At 31.6% G+C, this 13,609-nt stretch overlaps 3 protein-coding genes and 1 non-coding gene across 4 annotated transcripts; 3 read left to right on the forward strand and 1 right to left on the reverse strand.

Moving 5' to 3' along the window:
* Nucleotides 1-112: 112 nt before the first annotated feature.
* On the forward strand, nt 113-219 carry LOC143196776 (U6 spliceosomal RNA). The gene has a single exon (XR_013005840.1). It is a non-coding gene; the product is annotated as a U6 spliceosomal RNA (small nuclear RNA).
* Nucleotides 220-1,020: 801 nt separating this feature from the next.
* LOC143195964 (alpha-amylase) lies at nt 1,021-4,502 on the reverse strand. The gene is made up of 5 exons (XM_076403511.1): nt 4,292-4,502; nt 3,395-3,540; nt 2,923-3,329; nt 2,144-2,467; nt 1,021-1,510 (listed from the first exon to the last, which is right to left on the reverse strand). The coding sequence occupies exons 1-5, from the start codon at nt 4,460-4,462 to the stop codon at nt 1,101-1,103; spliced, it is 1,458 nt and encodes a 485-aa protein (XP_076259626.1). The 5' UTR covers nt 4,463-4,502; the 3' UTR covers nt 1,021-1,100.
* A 3,670-nt stretch (nt 4,503-8,172) lies between these two features.
* LOC143195963 (alpha-amylase) lies at nt 8,173-10,002 on the forward strand. The gene is made up of 5 exons (XM_076403510.1): nt 8,173-8,384; nt 8,471-8,616; nt 8,671-9,077; nt 9,134-9,454; nt 9,509-10,002. The coding sequence occupies exons 1-5, from the start codon at nt 8,211-8,213 to the stop codon at nt 9,916-9,918; spliced, it is 1,458 nt and encodes a 485-aa protein (XP_076259625.1). The 5' UTR covers nt 8,173-8,210; the 3' UTR covers nt 9,919-10,002.
* Nucleotides 10,003-11,526: 1,524 nt separating this feature from the next.
* Nucleotides 11,527-13,196, forward strand: LOC143195967 (trypsin beta). Its single transcript, XM_076403513.1, has 3 exons — nt 11,527-11,681; nt 11,883-12,007; nt 12,227-13,196. Exons 1-3 carry the CDS (start codon nt 11,619-11,621, stop codon nt 13,137-13,139), a joined length of 1,101 nt encoding a protein of 366 aa, XP_076259628.1. The 5' UTR covers nt 11,527-11,618; the 3' UTR covers nt 13,140-13,196.
* Nucleotides 13,197-13,609: the final 413 nt, after the last annotated feature.

Below are 13,609 nucleotides of genomic sequence, written 5' to 3' on the forward strand. Positions count from 1 at the left end.
ATCGCTTAACCAACATATATGGAAGGAAATTTCATTTCATTTTTCAGGTTTAAATATCGCTTCCATTAACCTATGATGGTGATGTTTTCATGTTCATTTTTCTTTATACTAAGTACCTGCTGCGACAGTACATATACCAAAGTCGGAATTATACAGAGAATATTAGCATGGCTACTGCACAAGGATAACAGGTCATAATTTGATGTTCATTACTTGATGATGGTGATTATTTGATCAATGATGGCGATCAATCTATTGTGCTTACTACCAAATTAAATTTAGTGTTTGTTATATGGATGCCTACAATGAGTCTTCATTTTCACTTGGACCCAGGACGCCCATGCCGTTACGTTACATTAAATAATACTAATCAGTTTATCTCATTATATTGGCTATGCTTGTTTTATCCGCCAAGCCAAGCTCTAAAAATCTAATATCTCCATCTTCGTCTGTTACACAGTCATTATACTTAAATAAATGCAAAGCAAAGAGGCATAAAAACATTCCAATTCTAGTATTTTCTATGTAGCTCAACATCACTCGAGATTTAAATATGCTGTTATCCCATTATATTCAATTCAATATCGATTTTACAATTTGTAGTATGTCACTGATTTGCAGTGGTGAGCTGTCAATTGTGAAAGATGACGGAGTTCCAAAAATAATTTATTCAAAAATTCTAATTTATTAAAAAAAAAACTTTCTTTGTATTTTTATTCGTGAACGTTTTCGATATTTTAATAGTTATTCTGCTTTTCTGAGCGAACATGAATCTAACAAATCAGAGATCATTAAAATCGGCCGAGGCCTTCTTGAATTTATAAATGGTGAAACTAACCCGATATTGTTCTATGTGATTAGATATGTATAACTATTTCTAATACTTCAAACATATTGTTATCAGTTACTAAATAATAAAATAGTGCTGAAGTGACTTAAATTATAAACAAATAAATAATAAAATAGTTTATATCCATTGACATTTCAATTTTAATTATGTAGAGTCAAATAATTTGTACGTTTATATTATTATAATATGTTTATTATTGTTATCATTATTATTACATATAAAAAGCACAGCCTAAATAATCCTAACATTCTTATAATTTCGCATTTATGTGAATTGCCAAGGCATTTTCTGGCTGACCTTGAGTTAACTGGACCTGTACCTGTCCACCGCTTACAGTCACGATTTTGCCGGTGCATTGTCCATTTTCATAACTTCCAGACATGACGTCACAATAGCTACCATCTGGAAGACTCGTTGGTATATTTGCGTTAATATCTCCACCTGCAGTAACCGCAAAAAATCCTTTGTCGCCTCTGCTAAACGCTATTTGATTGTCGCCGTTGTCCCACCAGTTATTTAAATCGGTACCATCAACTACGCTACGGAATGTTACCATGTTGTAGACTGGAGCCCATCTGTGCTGACAGACCCATCCGTTTATACAGTTTCCATCGCTGTCGAATTCGGGAGATAGAATACCGTTGTCATCTCCAGGTGGTGCTGAAAACATCATAATTATTCAGTTTAAATTCATGGGATGATTGTTCTTAATATTCTCAATTAAAATTTTAAAAAGATTTAATAGAAGTTCTAAATCTATAGTATGACCAACATTGTGTGTGTGTAATTGTGTTTGAATAATTCAAAGTATTTTAATTATGGCTTCACCACACTGGATAAATATTGATTTATCATTATGATCCTAAATTTAAAAAAACACTAACACAAATGCACAGTGTTAGTCGATAAAAAATATGGTGAATTTGAATGAATTGCTTTCCACCCACTATATAGTCCATGTTTCATTAGAAAAAATAGATTTTGAATGTAAATATAAATCGGAATAAATATACCCGTAAGTTAATTTTGTTAAGTTCATATACCGTTGAATTTTGCCTGAATTTTTTGTCTTATTAATTGACAATAACTTATATTATTTATTTCTTGTGTAGACACTATAAAACATGCAGAAATATATCATTAGATGGAATAAATAGATAGATTCAGGCCATGCATTCCTATTTTTCTTTTTTCTAGTAACAGGTTCTTAAATATTCTTGCAACTATTATGTTTCATTCAAATAAACTTTTTTAAAATCTTAAATCACAATACCAGTCAGTGGATAGACTTACCTTGATCACGAGAATCAAAATAATAACTAGATAAAATTCTGGTAGTTGTGTCATAGCTGTGCGCCAACATAAACCCAATTGCGGCTTTATATGGTTTAGGATCATTATAATGCAAGAACGCATTGTCGTCTCTTTCGTCGTCGTGATTATCTATAAATGAAACAGTGTCTCCCCCGTCAAGCAGACCCCATTCTGGTCCCCAATTGTTCAGGTTATGCAGCGTGTTTTTGCCAGCGAAACGTTCACCCAAAATCTTACCGAATTTGAATTCGCATATTTTACCGAATGAAGTATATTCAGTATTTCTTACTGGATCGGTGTCGGCTAAAATAAAATTACAAGTTATAGTAGTTATCCACCCATATAAGTTCGATATAAATTTATTACTGACACAATGAATCTATCGATAACTTAATCAAGATCATAATATACATGGAAAAAAAGCAATTTCTTAACGGAGATTCCAATAACTTATAATATATTATCAAATTTCTGCTTTAAATGTATGATATGTTTATAATGTATATACATTACTATATTTAAATAACTTCGAGTAATGAAATTTTATTGGCAAATGCATTTACGAAAATTGCTAAAAGCAATTGAATAAGAACACTTTTTTATATAAATAAGTGTTTTTTTTAAATTGCAGAATACATTAAAATTCTAAGAATTTCCACTATTCCATTGTCATAAAACGGTGAAATAAAATAAGACTATCTTAATATATAGATTCCGTGTTAGATCTACTTGCTGACTTAAATCAATACAATACTTACTTAAATCAATAACTTCTTGAAAGATGAAAGCTCTAGCACCACTTGGGAAACCGTGATCCGTATTTAAGTCATGTAAACTACCGAAAATATAATCCAAATCGTCAGGCCACATATGTTTAGCGGCATCAATACGGAAACCCGCTACACCTAGATCTATTACATGGTTCATATATTCAATAATCTTAGTTCTGACGTAGTCTTGGGTTTGATTTAAATCTTTCAGTCCAGATAGCTCGCAATTTCTAATTGATACGGCGTCATTGTAATCAACGCCGCATGTAGGATGGAAATTTTCATTCGTGTACGGTACAGCTGGGTACGTCTTGGTACTAGGATCACAAGTATTGCCTGCGGTACCGATGGACGTTGAACTCGCCATATGGTTTACTACTAAATCGATATATATCCTGTCAATTTGGAATTATTTATTGATTAAATATGATTATGGTGACTAATGATGATGACTTTTTACCTTACGCCAACATTGTTACAACGTCTTACCATGTCCGCGAATGCTTCTTCATCACCACCACGATTATTGAGTACATAACTAACAGGTTGATACTTTTCCCACCATGGACGGCCTTCAACTACTGCATTTTCACTTGGAGGAGATATCTAGATAAAAAGCACATGTATACAATAATTATTGATCGTTTAATATTTAGTGATATATTCATAATATAAGATTTTACAATATATAATTCAATTTTCTTCAATTTATTTAATGTCTCTAATTATCGGAGTAGGCTTATACGTCACAATAAAAGGTTTACCGCGGCCAAACAGCACTCTATTAGTGGACAATTCACGAGACCTCTGTAAGAAATGATCAATATATATAACCCAGATCTGTCTCTCAGTGACTACTGGTTGTCTTTACACTCCAAAAGAATACTTCAGGAAGAGACTCAAAAGAATAAATTATTGCCGAAGTTGAAGTCTATTTTCAAAAGAAGTCAAGGATTTTCTTAAGTTAAACAAAATAATATTCAAGGATACAGCAAATAAACAAAACTGCAGATATTGGACCGCGTCTAACATCTAATAAAGTCATTAACATTTTTAAGCTTTCAGTTAGTGGAATGTGTAAAAATGGATGGTAGGGTATTTCATAAATAAAGTAGAACTTGCTAAAATTATAGACTTATTGATATATAAAGAATTCTCTACAATTACTTTTGATTTGTTTACAACGGTTTTGAAAAGCGTTGTCAGTGGACGGGTCACTGTATTACAATAAGCAAATAAAAAATATTGCGTCATAAAAAGAAAATAGTTGAAATTATTAAGGTGTTTGTATGTTATATAACAGTCAGATTTAGAATTAATAAAATAACAAATAATGATTGTATTTATGTCAACATACCTGTACGCCCGCATATGATTTTTTACTCAGAAAATTTTCACATTCATTTGCCACATCTGACCATTTCCACTCAAACAGATGTACTATCGTATTTCTTCCATCTATGAATTGTGGGTCCTTCTGAGCGACCGCTGAACTAATGAAAAGTGCAACGAGTCCTAAAACCTTCATTGTAGATTCAATAAAAGGTACAACACTAAGTCAACCGCATGCTAGTTTATATATTTATTCATTGTCAATAACCTATAAGTGCTTTTATTAAGAATATTGATAAATCTATTTCGTTGTTGATGTTATTTTGAAAAAAAAAATGCGTCCTATCAGACTAATTATTTATCATATGGCCCATCTTGACAAATAAGCACTTGAACTATTTCGGTATATGGTTTGCAAAATAATGTGCGATTTACGTAATGGATATATTTAACTCCAAGTATTGAGTGCGCCATCTATCACACGTTTTCGAAACTACAATTCATTCAAGGACATTGAAGAATGACATAACATCACATCTGGGAATTAATTAACCAGATATTCTCAGAAGAAAATCATTCTGTCAAAAAAGCTCCACTAAATGGCTAACAGAAGAAAATCTTTATTATCTATCACAACACGATCATCACCATCTATCACCATCAATATTATATCCCCTTCAAACCCATCTTTTTTGGATGTATTTGAGTTTCCAACAGATGCAATAATAGCTAGCATCGCTAGTTAATATAAATATTGCCTATCTCTAATCTTGAAATATAAAAGGCAACTCTCATATTAAACATAACAATAACTAAAACAACTTTTTTCTTAGACACTTATTCATTTCATGTTATTCATGTACTTTGAAATATATTATTAGTTAGTCGTCTCAAATAAATTTGAAAAATAATGCTAAAATTAGAACACATCATTCGCCAAATACGTGATGCACTGATGATCGCATTTCAAAAATGCCTCCACTTGAAACTAACAACCCACTTTAAATTGCCTAATCCAATTTTTTACCAATTAAGTTATAAAATGAGTTTGAATTAGAATATTTTTCATATTTATTAATAAATTTTATAAAAACGGACCTCGGTGAACGTTGTCATTTTTTCCTTAGGTTTTTATTATATGTAATATTAGCTTTTATTGACACAACTCTTCTGAATTATTTCTAAACTATATATATATATGAGTATACTATATATATATAATCATATATAGACCATATTCAATAAAACAGCCAATGCAAGTCATTAAAATTTATTTCACCTCAACACGTGGATCAGTACCAACACAAATCGAATTTTCCATCGCATCAGGCAGCATTCTGTCTTTTTTTAATTAGGGTACAACTTTCCGACTTTTAGATAGCCTTTCCGAGGGGAACATGTCTGATAAACAAAGAAGAAAGTTAAGCCCGCCTCTCAATGTGGTAAAAGACTTGCATTCTAAGAATATACCGAGTGTGGAGAGCCACATTGAGAGCATCGAGGGGGAGAGTCGCCCATGAGCAACTGTGAATAAATGAATGTATAATATTTTGATATAAATCAGTTAAGAATTTATGGCAGCATTCGCATTTGAAATGGAGAATAGAGAAAAACAGATTATATTTTATTCTTATTTTAAGAATATTCCATTAGATCACAGCTCACTTAGACTATTCTACTTAACATGGATTCAATATAAGGAAATATATACTTGTATTGTATGGTATATTTCGTAGTAGTTACCATCTCGAAGGCTGAAAGTCTTAACGAAGTGAATACACATAGAACAGCCGCATCAAAAACCTCATAGCTCGTTGATCCATTGATGTAAAGTATTTTGTTTTTTGAAAACGAAATTGTAAACAAAAAGTGAAATTCTGTCACCTTAAACTATTATTTACTATAACTGTAAAAAACTTTAGAAAAGAAGCTAAAATTACACTAAAACACTTGAAATGATCCGCAATGCAATAAAGATCACCTTTCAGCGACATGCACACACTTATAATTAAATAATTCCAATTTTCGTCATATAAGAAAAACGAATAATCATAACATTAAGTACGTTTAAAAATAGAAAGGCATCTTCAAAGGCAAGTGTTACCAACAAATATTAGTTTAATACTTTTGATAAGTATTTAATTTTTCTTTCATGAATGCCATTACATTCAAAAATTTATCTTTTACTTTTATTAATTATTTTATTTATATCTAATATGTTGTGTCATGATGCCATAGAATGATTCGTGAAATATTTTTTAAGCATTTTTCGCATTTACAGTTTTTAACTTTCAATTAAAACCTAAATTATATCTTAGTATCATTCGATGAATATGTGATCTTACTAGTGATTATTTTCCAAAGGCGCGTTTACTTGAAATTTACTAATAAAATTGTTGTACATATTGAAGATGAAGAAAATTTTCCTAAAGTAAAATACAAATAAATATATATTATATCAATATTTTTCATATTATGTAATTATTAACTAATAAAATTACAACTTCTAAAATCACATTTTTTTAGCTTCTTTGGTACCATTAAAACACCTTTCTTCAAAGCCAATGGCTACATAACCCATAACAGACACCGACCACATGGAAATATACTATCAACGTTATTGTTTTTATGTTCGATGGCTGGTACAAAATACTGAGCTCAAAATTGTCTTAATAAGTTTATGATGGAACAATAAAAAACGTATTTTATATTTTATATGCCTTTTATTAATCTTTTACAGGTAGGAAATTATAAAATTTGGGTAAAGAAAAGAAATATCGATATATATCAATTTAATTTATATACCTTCTAATCTTAAATGAGCTTCCGTGTCTTTATACACCTTCGACCTTCTTTTTTGTCTTATTTTATGATATTATTATCATTATATATTATTATATTATAATGATAGTGATTTTTAAACTAGGGCAATTTACAATATGAGTAGAGAGAGTCTTTGTTAATGATTTTTTATAATGTAAAGATTCAAATTCAAGATAGGAATAATTTGCAGCAACGCCTGGTATTACTTAAGGTCTATGTAGATATGTGAGAGCCATAGAAATAAGTTAGAAACAACGAAAACATAAGACATGGAGAAGCCGTTGGATCGTGAAAGATTTTAGTATATTTTGGAATGAAAATGATAATAAACTAGTACGATTATTCCAACATTCCATCAAGATAGTCAACGCAGTCCCTTAAATAAAATTGTGTGCTTGATAAATAATGGATATCCGAATTGGTTTAAAAAGTGTAATAGAGTTTAAAAATGAAATTAACATCGATCTTCTCGGTGTCATGCAATCAAAAAATAGTCAAAATATAGGAATTAGGAAAAAGTAATTGATATATAAAGAACAGCCAAAATATATCAATAGCAAAGGTTTTGTGCCTCTTCACCAGTGTGGTAGACCATATATATCTTAAAGAGCTCCAAAAATTGCAGGAGATTGGCGGGGAAGTTGTGATGCGTTCACCATATAGCCCGGATCTTATTCAACCTGGCTATCAATTGTCCCCGTCTCAGCAACACTCTCTTAATGATTGTTATTCCAAACCATTATATTCATTATATTTATTATATTGAAATTTGATCACTCGGCTATTTTATTCGAACTATTTTAACATTACCTACCCAAGGCTTTAATTTAATTTTAATGTATGTTTTAGAATTAAAGGTAGCCTAATATTTCCTTCAAAAATCTTAATATTCGATTTTTAGATTACGGTTAAGTTACAAATCTTTTCCTGATGTTTTTTGTTTGGTCCACTATACATTCATAATAGTCAAGTATGGAGTTGTGGGTAATACGTATTGATTAAACACTTATAGTAATTAGATAAAAAGTGGCGATATAATATTTGAGTCGACAATTTCAGTATAAATTTGCAATCAATGACCAAATTGTGCATTCATAGCTTTTACTTCGTAAAGTAGAAACATGACAACGATATTCGTAGCGCTTGCCCTGCTTGCGAGCTTTGCATATGGACAAAAAGATCCCCACTTTTGGGACGGAAGAAATACGATAGTCCATTTGTTCGAATGGAAACACTCTGATATAGCATCGGAATGTGAAAATTTCCTCAGTCAAAAGGGTTTTGGTGGAGTTCAGGTATGTAAATAATTTAGTAATTCCTATTTTATTGAAATTATCTGTATCAACTTGAATTTTTTGGTAATATCTATTATTCAACTTAGATATCACCACCTAGTGAAAATGCTGTCGTCGATGGCCGTCCATGGTGGGAAAAATACCAACCTGTGAGTTATGTCCTCAATAATCGAGCTGGCGACGAAAGCGCTCTGGCTGATATGGTAAAACGCTGTAATAATGTGGGTGTAAGGTAAGAAAAAGAATGCTTGTAAATAATTCAAGCTCATATGCGTACTTTTATCAGAGTCTACGTAGATTTGGTCGCGAATCATATGGCCACATCAACTGGAGTAGGTACCGCAGGAAACACCTGTGATCCCAGCAGCAAATATTATCCTGCAGTGTCCTATTCAAGCGAAAATTTCCACACATCCTGTGAAATCGATTATACTGACGCCTCATCAATCAGAAACTGTGAATTGTCAGGTTTAAAAGATTTAGATCAAGGACAAGTTTATGTGAGAGGAAAAATCGTCGACTACCTGAATAATCTCGTGAATCTGGGAGTTGCTGGGTTCCGAGTGGATGCTGCCAAACATATGTGGCCTGATGATTTATCTGCAATCTTTGGAAGTGTGAATGATCTCAATACTGATCATGGTTTTGCTAGTGGCTCCCGAGCATTTATATTTCAAGAAGTAATTGATACCGGTAATATAAAATACAGCTAATCTGGTGTAAATCACTGCTACAAACATTTTTTATAGGTACCGATCCGGTCTATAATACTGAATATACATCCTTCGGAAAGGTCTGTGAATTCAAGTATGGTATATACTTAGGTCCCTGCTTCCGTGGAGAAAATCCATTACATTATTTGGAAAACTGGGGAACAGGGTGGGGCCTTTTAGACGGTGGTGATACTGTTTCATTTATTGAGAACCATGATAATGAGAGATATGATAGTACCTATTTACATTATAAGGAAGCCAAGCCATACAAAGCTGCCATTGCTTTTATGTTAGCTCATCCCTACGACACCACTACCAGAATTTTATCCAGTTATTATTTCGACACCGAGGACCAAGGTATATAGACAGTAGGAATTTGTTTTTCAGTTGCTCTAAATGTAATAATTTCAGCACCCCCTGCTGATGGTGATAGCATTCTCTCCCCTGGATTCAACAGTGACGGTACATGCACTAACGGATGGGTTTGCCAACATCGTTGGTCACCGATCTTCAATATGGTAGCTTTCCGCAACGCCGTTGAAGGTACATCCTTAGAAAACTGGTGGGACAACGGAGACAATCAAATAGCTTTCAGTAGAGGAGACAAAGGTTTCTATGCGGCTACAGCTAGTGGAGATATCAATACTAGTATTACCACTGGTCTCCCGGATGGGTCTTACTGCGATGTGATCTCTGGCAGTTACGTTGATGGAGCATGCACAGGAAAAACATTAACAGTTAGCGGAGGACAGGTTTACGTTCAACTGGGAGCCGATGAGACCGAAGCAGCTGTAGCAATTCATGTAAATGCAAAGTTATAATGTTTATGCCTATAAATGAATTTATAATAAGGCTGTGAATTATGTATTTTCTTATAAAGTATTGAAATAAATATATTAATGGCATTTATTGTATATTGATTATCCTGACAACACTAAATTAATTCTATAATAAGGTTTACAATATAAAATAGAATAAAATAAAAGAAGCGCTACACACAAAAAATGAAGAGTTTGAAGAAATAAATTAAATAAAAAAGGCTTAACAATCCTTTTCAAGTATAGGCTTATTCAAAGAACGGCATCCAAATAAACCAATATTATTATTATAGGTATAACTCAAAGAAAGTAAAAAATAACACATTAAATATATCCAAAATCATATACTTTGCACTAAATAGTTTAAGAATACTATGAAATTTACCGTTGCACAAATATTGCCACAGATAAGTCAACAGTAAAATCGTTTGAACTTTAACAGTCAATAGGTGCAAAAATCGAAAACAAATGGGCCGGTTTGGTAGCGCAGTGGTAAACGCGACCTAACGGCCCTCCTACTGTTACGATAGCCATGGGTTCGAATCCTGCTGGGGCATGGTCGTAAATTTATGTTTGTGATTGTTTGATAAAAAATATATAATATTTTGATGAAAAAAATGATGATGATAAAAAATATATAATACAATACTGAAAAATAGATATATATATATATATTATCTAATTTTATATTTTTTCTTTTGGGTATATTGTTATCCTAGCAAACATATAGACACATTCCTGCACCTATATGAGTCATCAAGAGAGACTCATTTAGTATCTTTATCTATCTTAGAAAAATTATTTCGGTCATATATCTACTTACTTCTTGCTGTTCTTTTTGCCTTATGTAGTTGTATTATCTTAAACCAAATGTGTTTTAGCTTTTATTCAAAGTAAGTTTCAATTTCAAATAATTTTAGAAACAAACGTTTAAGATATAAAAATCTCTAAAATAATATAATTATATAAATAAAAGCTATACATTCTGATTATTCTTATAGTTTTTATGTTAGTTTGACTAGATTACATGGGCGCAAAAATTTAAGAGAAAATACTTTATTTACATGATTTATATAACGTGATTTACACTTTATTTCCTCCTCATTTACATCTACATTTTGCTTACTGATATATTGTGATTGTTATTAGTTGTTTGCTCTATCCCCTTCTTCCCTTTCAAATTTCGCGTCTCTCTTTTTTTCCATTTTCCAAACTTCTCCATTAATGACGAATTAATCTAAAATTATTGCTCGATTTCCTTTTAGATTATCTATTATCAACTGAGACCTGATTTTCTTTCAAATTCTTCTTGTTCTTTTATATTTGTACTAATTTTATTTTATTTACTTTTGTTAACTTACTCATTAAATTGTGCTGTTCTCAAGTTTCAAAAAAATGTATACGTGAAAAACAAGTTTTATCAAACCAAAATGTAATATTGTAAGAGTAGAAGCGTGTTTCGACATCTTTCCCAATAATCACTTTCGAGATGGAATCCCCTAAGATATCACAATTTGTCGCACGACCTGGTATTCACACACTTTACATATAATAAACAAAACAAGTCAAGCAATAAAAATATCGAATTACTGAGAAGCTACGATTTATTATAATTAGTATATGGACTTTATTTGATAATTTTTTATCAGCGGTCACTTATAAAAGTCGTACTTTCTTATTCGTTAAGTTATTGCGCAGCTGACATGACTGCAATTATTTTTCGAATTATTTTGATCGGGGTATTAGTAACAAGCTGTTTTAGTGGGGTACGTATTTTTAAACCAATTATAGCAATATAAAAGTTAATATTTACTTATTCGTTATTCGTGTCCTTATAAAAGGGTTAGAAAATTATAAAACTAAATTTAATTTGAATTATGAAATTAATATGAAATTGGTGATTATATTATAATCACTTGTTACATTATGTTTATCTATTATGAAATTTTTTGTTAAACTCCTTTTAGGAAATTACAAAAGTAACGCCGGATCACTTTCCTTATCAAGCACTTGTTGAGGCCAATATCGAGTCTGCTTCCGGCGCTTTAATTAGCACAAAACATGTAATAACTCTTGCAAACTATATAAATGGGTACGTAAATACTGATATATGAGGGATAGGATTACACTTTTGTAATAAAAATTAACCGCTTATGAAGTGGTATGCCGCTTTTACTGCATACAAATGAGAGAAAAAGAAGAAATAGCTAGAAACAAGCAACAACATCGAAATAAATACAATTTCTTAAAATTAATACAGAATATCTACACTTATTAAATAATTATATAATCGACACTTAGTTTTTTTTAGGTCAGCCACTGTAACAGTTTATTTAGGCTTTCGCAATATTCCCCATTATGCAAAAAATTTGAATGAAATACAAGGACAAATTATTAAATCTAAAGAGATAATAATTCACAAGAATTTCGTCAATATTGGAGGCAAGTACATCAATAATGTGGCCATCGTAGTACTTAATCGGAGAGTTCAGCTAAGCTCATCGGTAAGGCCCATCGATTTAAGTACGGAACCGCCGTTACCAGGTTTATATGCAAACATCAGTGGCTGGAAGGCAAGAGTGGACAACCCATTACAATACTATCCTGTACGTCTGCATGATATTGATACTTGCATTTATCAGTACGGAAACTCAATTCTACAAACGCAGGAGTTATGCTTTCAAAAATTTTCATCATTGTCATTAAATCTAGTGGGAAATCCATTGACTAATAATAACAGGTTAATCGGTTTTTTAACATATAGTTTAAGATGTGTAATTTCATCCACGAATTGTAACGCTGACAACGCGATAATTAATTTATTTCCGTACGTCAAGTGGATTCACACCCAAATTGGGATAGAAGTAAATTCTCTTGATTCTGGAGGTTCTTCCAGTACCCGAGAGCACAAAATGATTAACAAAATATTGAATAATGATATTAAACAAAGCGAGGAATTACAACGGTTAAGCCAATTAATGGAAGTAAAATCGAGCGAATGTAAAACTTGCTGTTCTAATATGTCCGACCTGCAACAGATAGTTCAAGAAATGAAGGAAAATTACGGCCGGGTCAAAAAAGATCTCGGTGCAGTATTGCTTGTCCAAAACAGGGAGGAAAAGGAACATAACGACATCATAACTGATATTAAGAGGATGAATGAAACTGTTCATAATTTACTACAGAAATTATCTGTCATTTCAATGCTCCCGGATGAAACTTAAGAATATTTCTATTTAATGTGTGTATCAAATATAAAAAATAAATCATATAAGCGAAAATGCCACCTTATTTTTATCCTGATTAACAATAAATAATTTATTAAAATCGAGAGGTGCTCAGTGACTGTCAACTTCTAGTTGAATATTCTTTTTAGATTATTCTCAATTTACACAATAAAATACTACTGTCTAGTTTATTTGACTTATTCTTCCACTATTCGTTCATTATTATAGCATTATCTATAATATAGTACCGAGAGGAAATACCAACTCTATTGCCATTAAAAAAACCATAGAATTGCAGGAATGGTCATTCGAAAGGGCTCGATTTTTGTCTCGATTCTAACGTTTATTTTATTTTCTCCATATGCATATCTTATCGACTAAAAAGCTCTTACAGCTTAGCTAATTCCGCATAATAGCTTGAGCCGTGAATACTATAAGTTCTTTGGTCTCCTGTTTATTTATTCTAA

This window comes from Rhynchophorus ferrugineus, unplaced genomic scaffold (genome assembly GCF_030347505.1).
Source record: "Rhynchophorus ferrugineus isolate W39M unplaced genomic scaffold, kcgeb_rfMv2 rfM4, whole genome shotgun sequence".
Lineage (NCBI taxonomy): Eukaryota > Metazoa > Arthropoda > Insecta > Coleoptera > Curculionidae > Rhynchophorus > Rhynchophorus ferrugineus.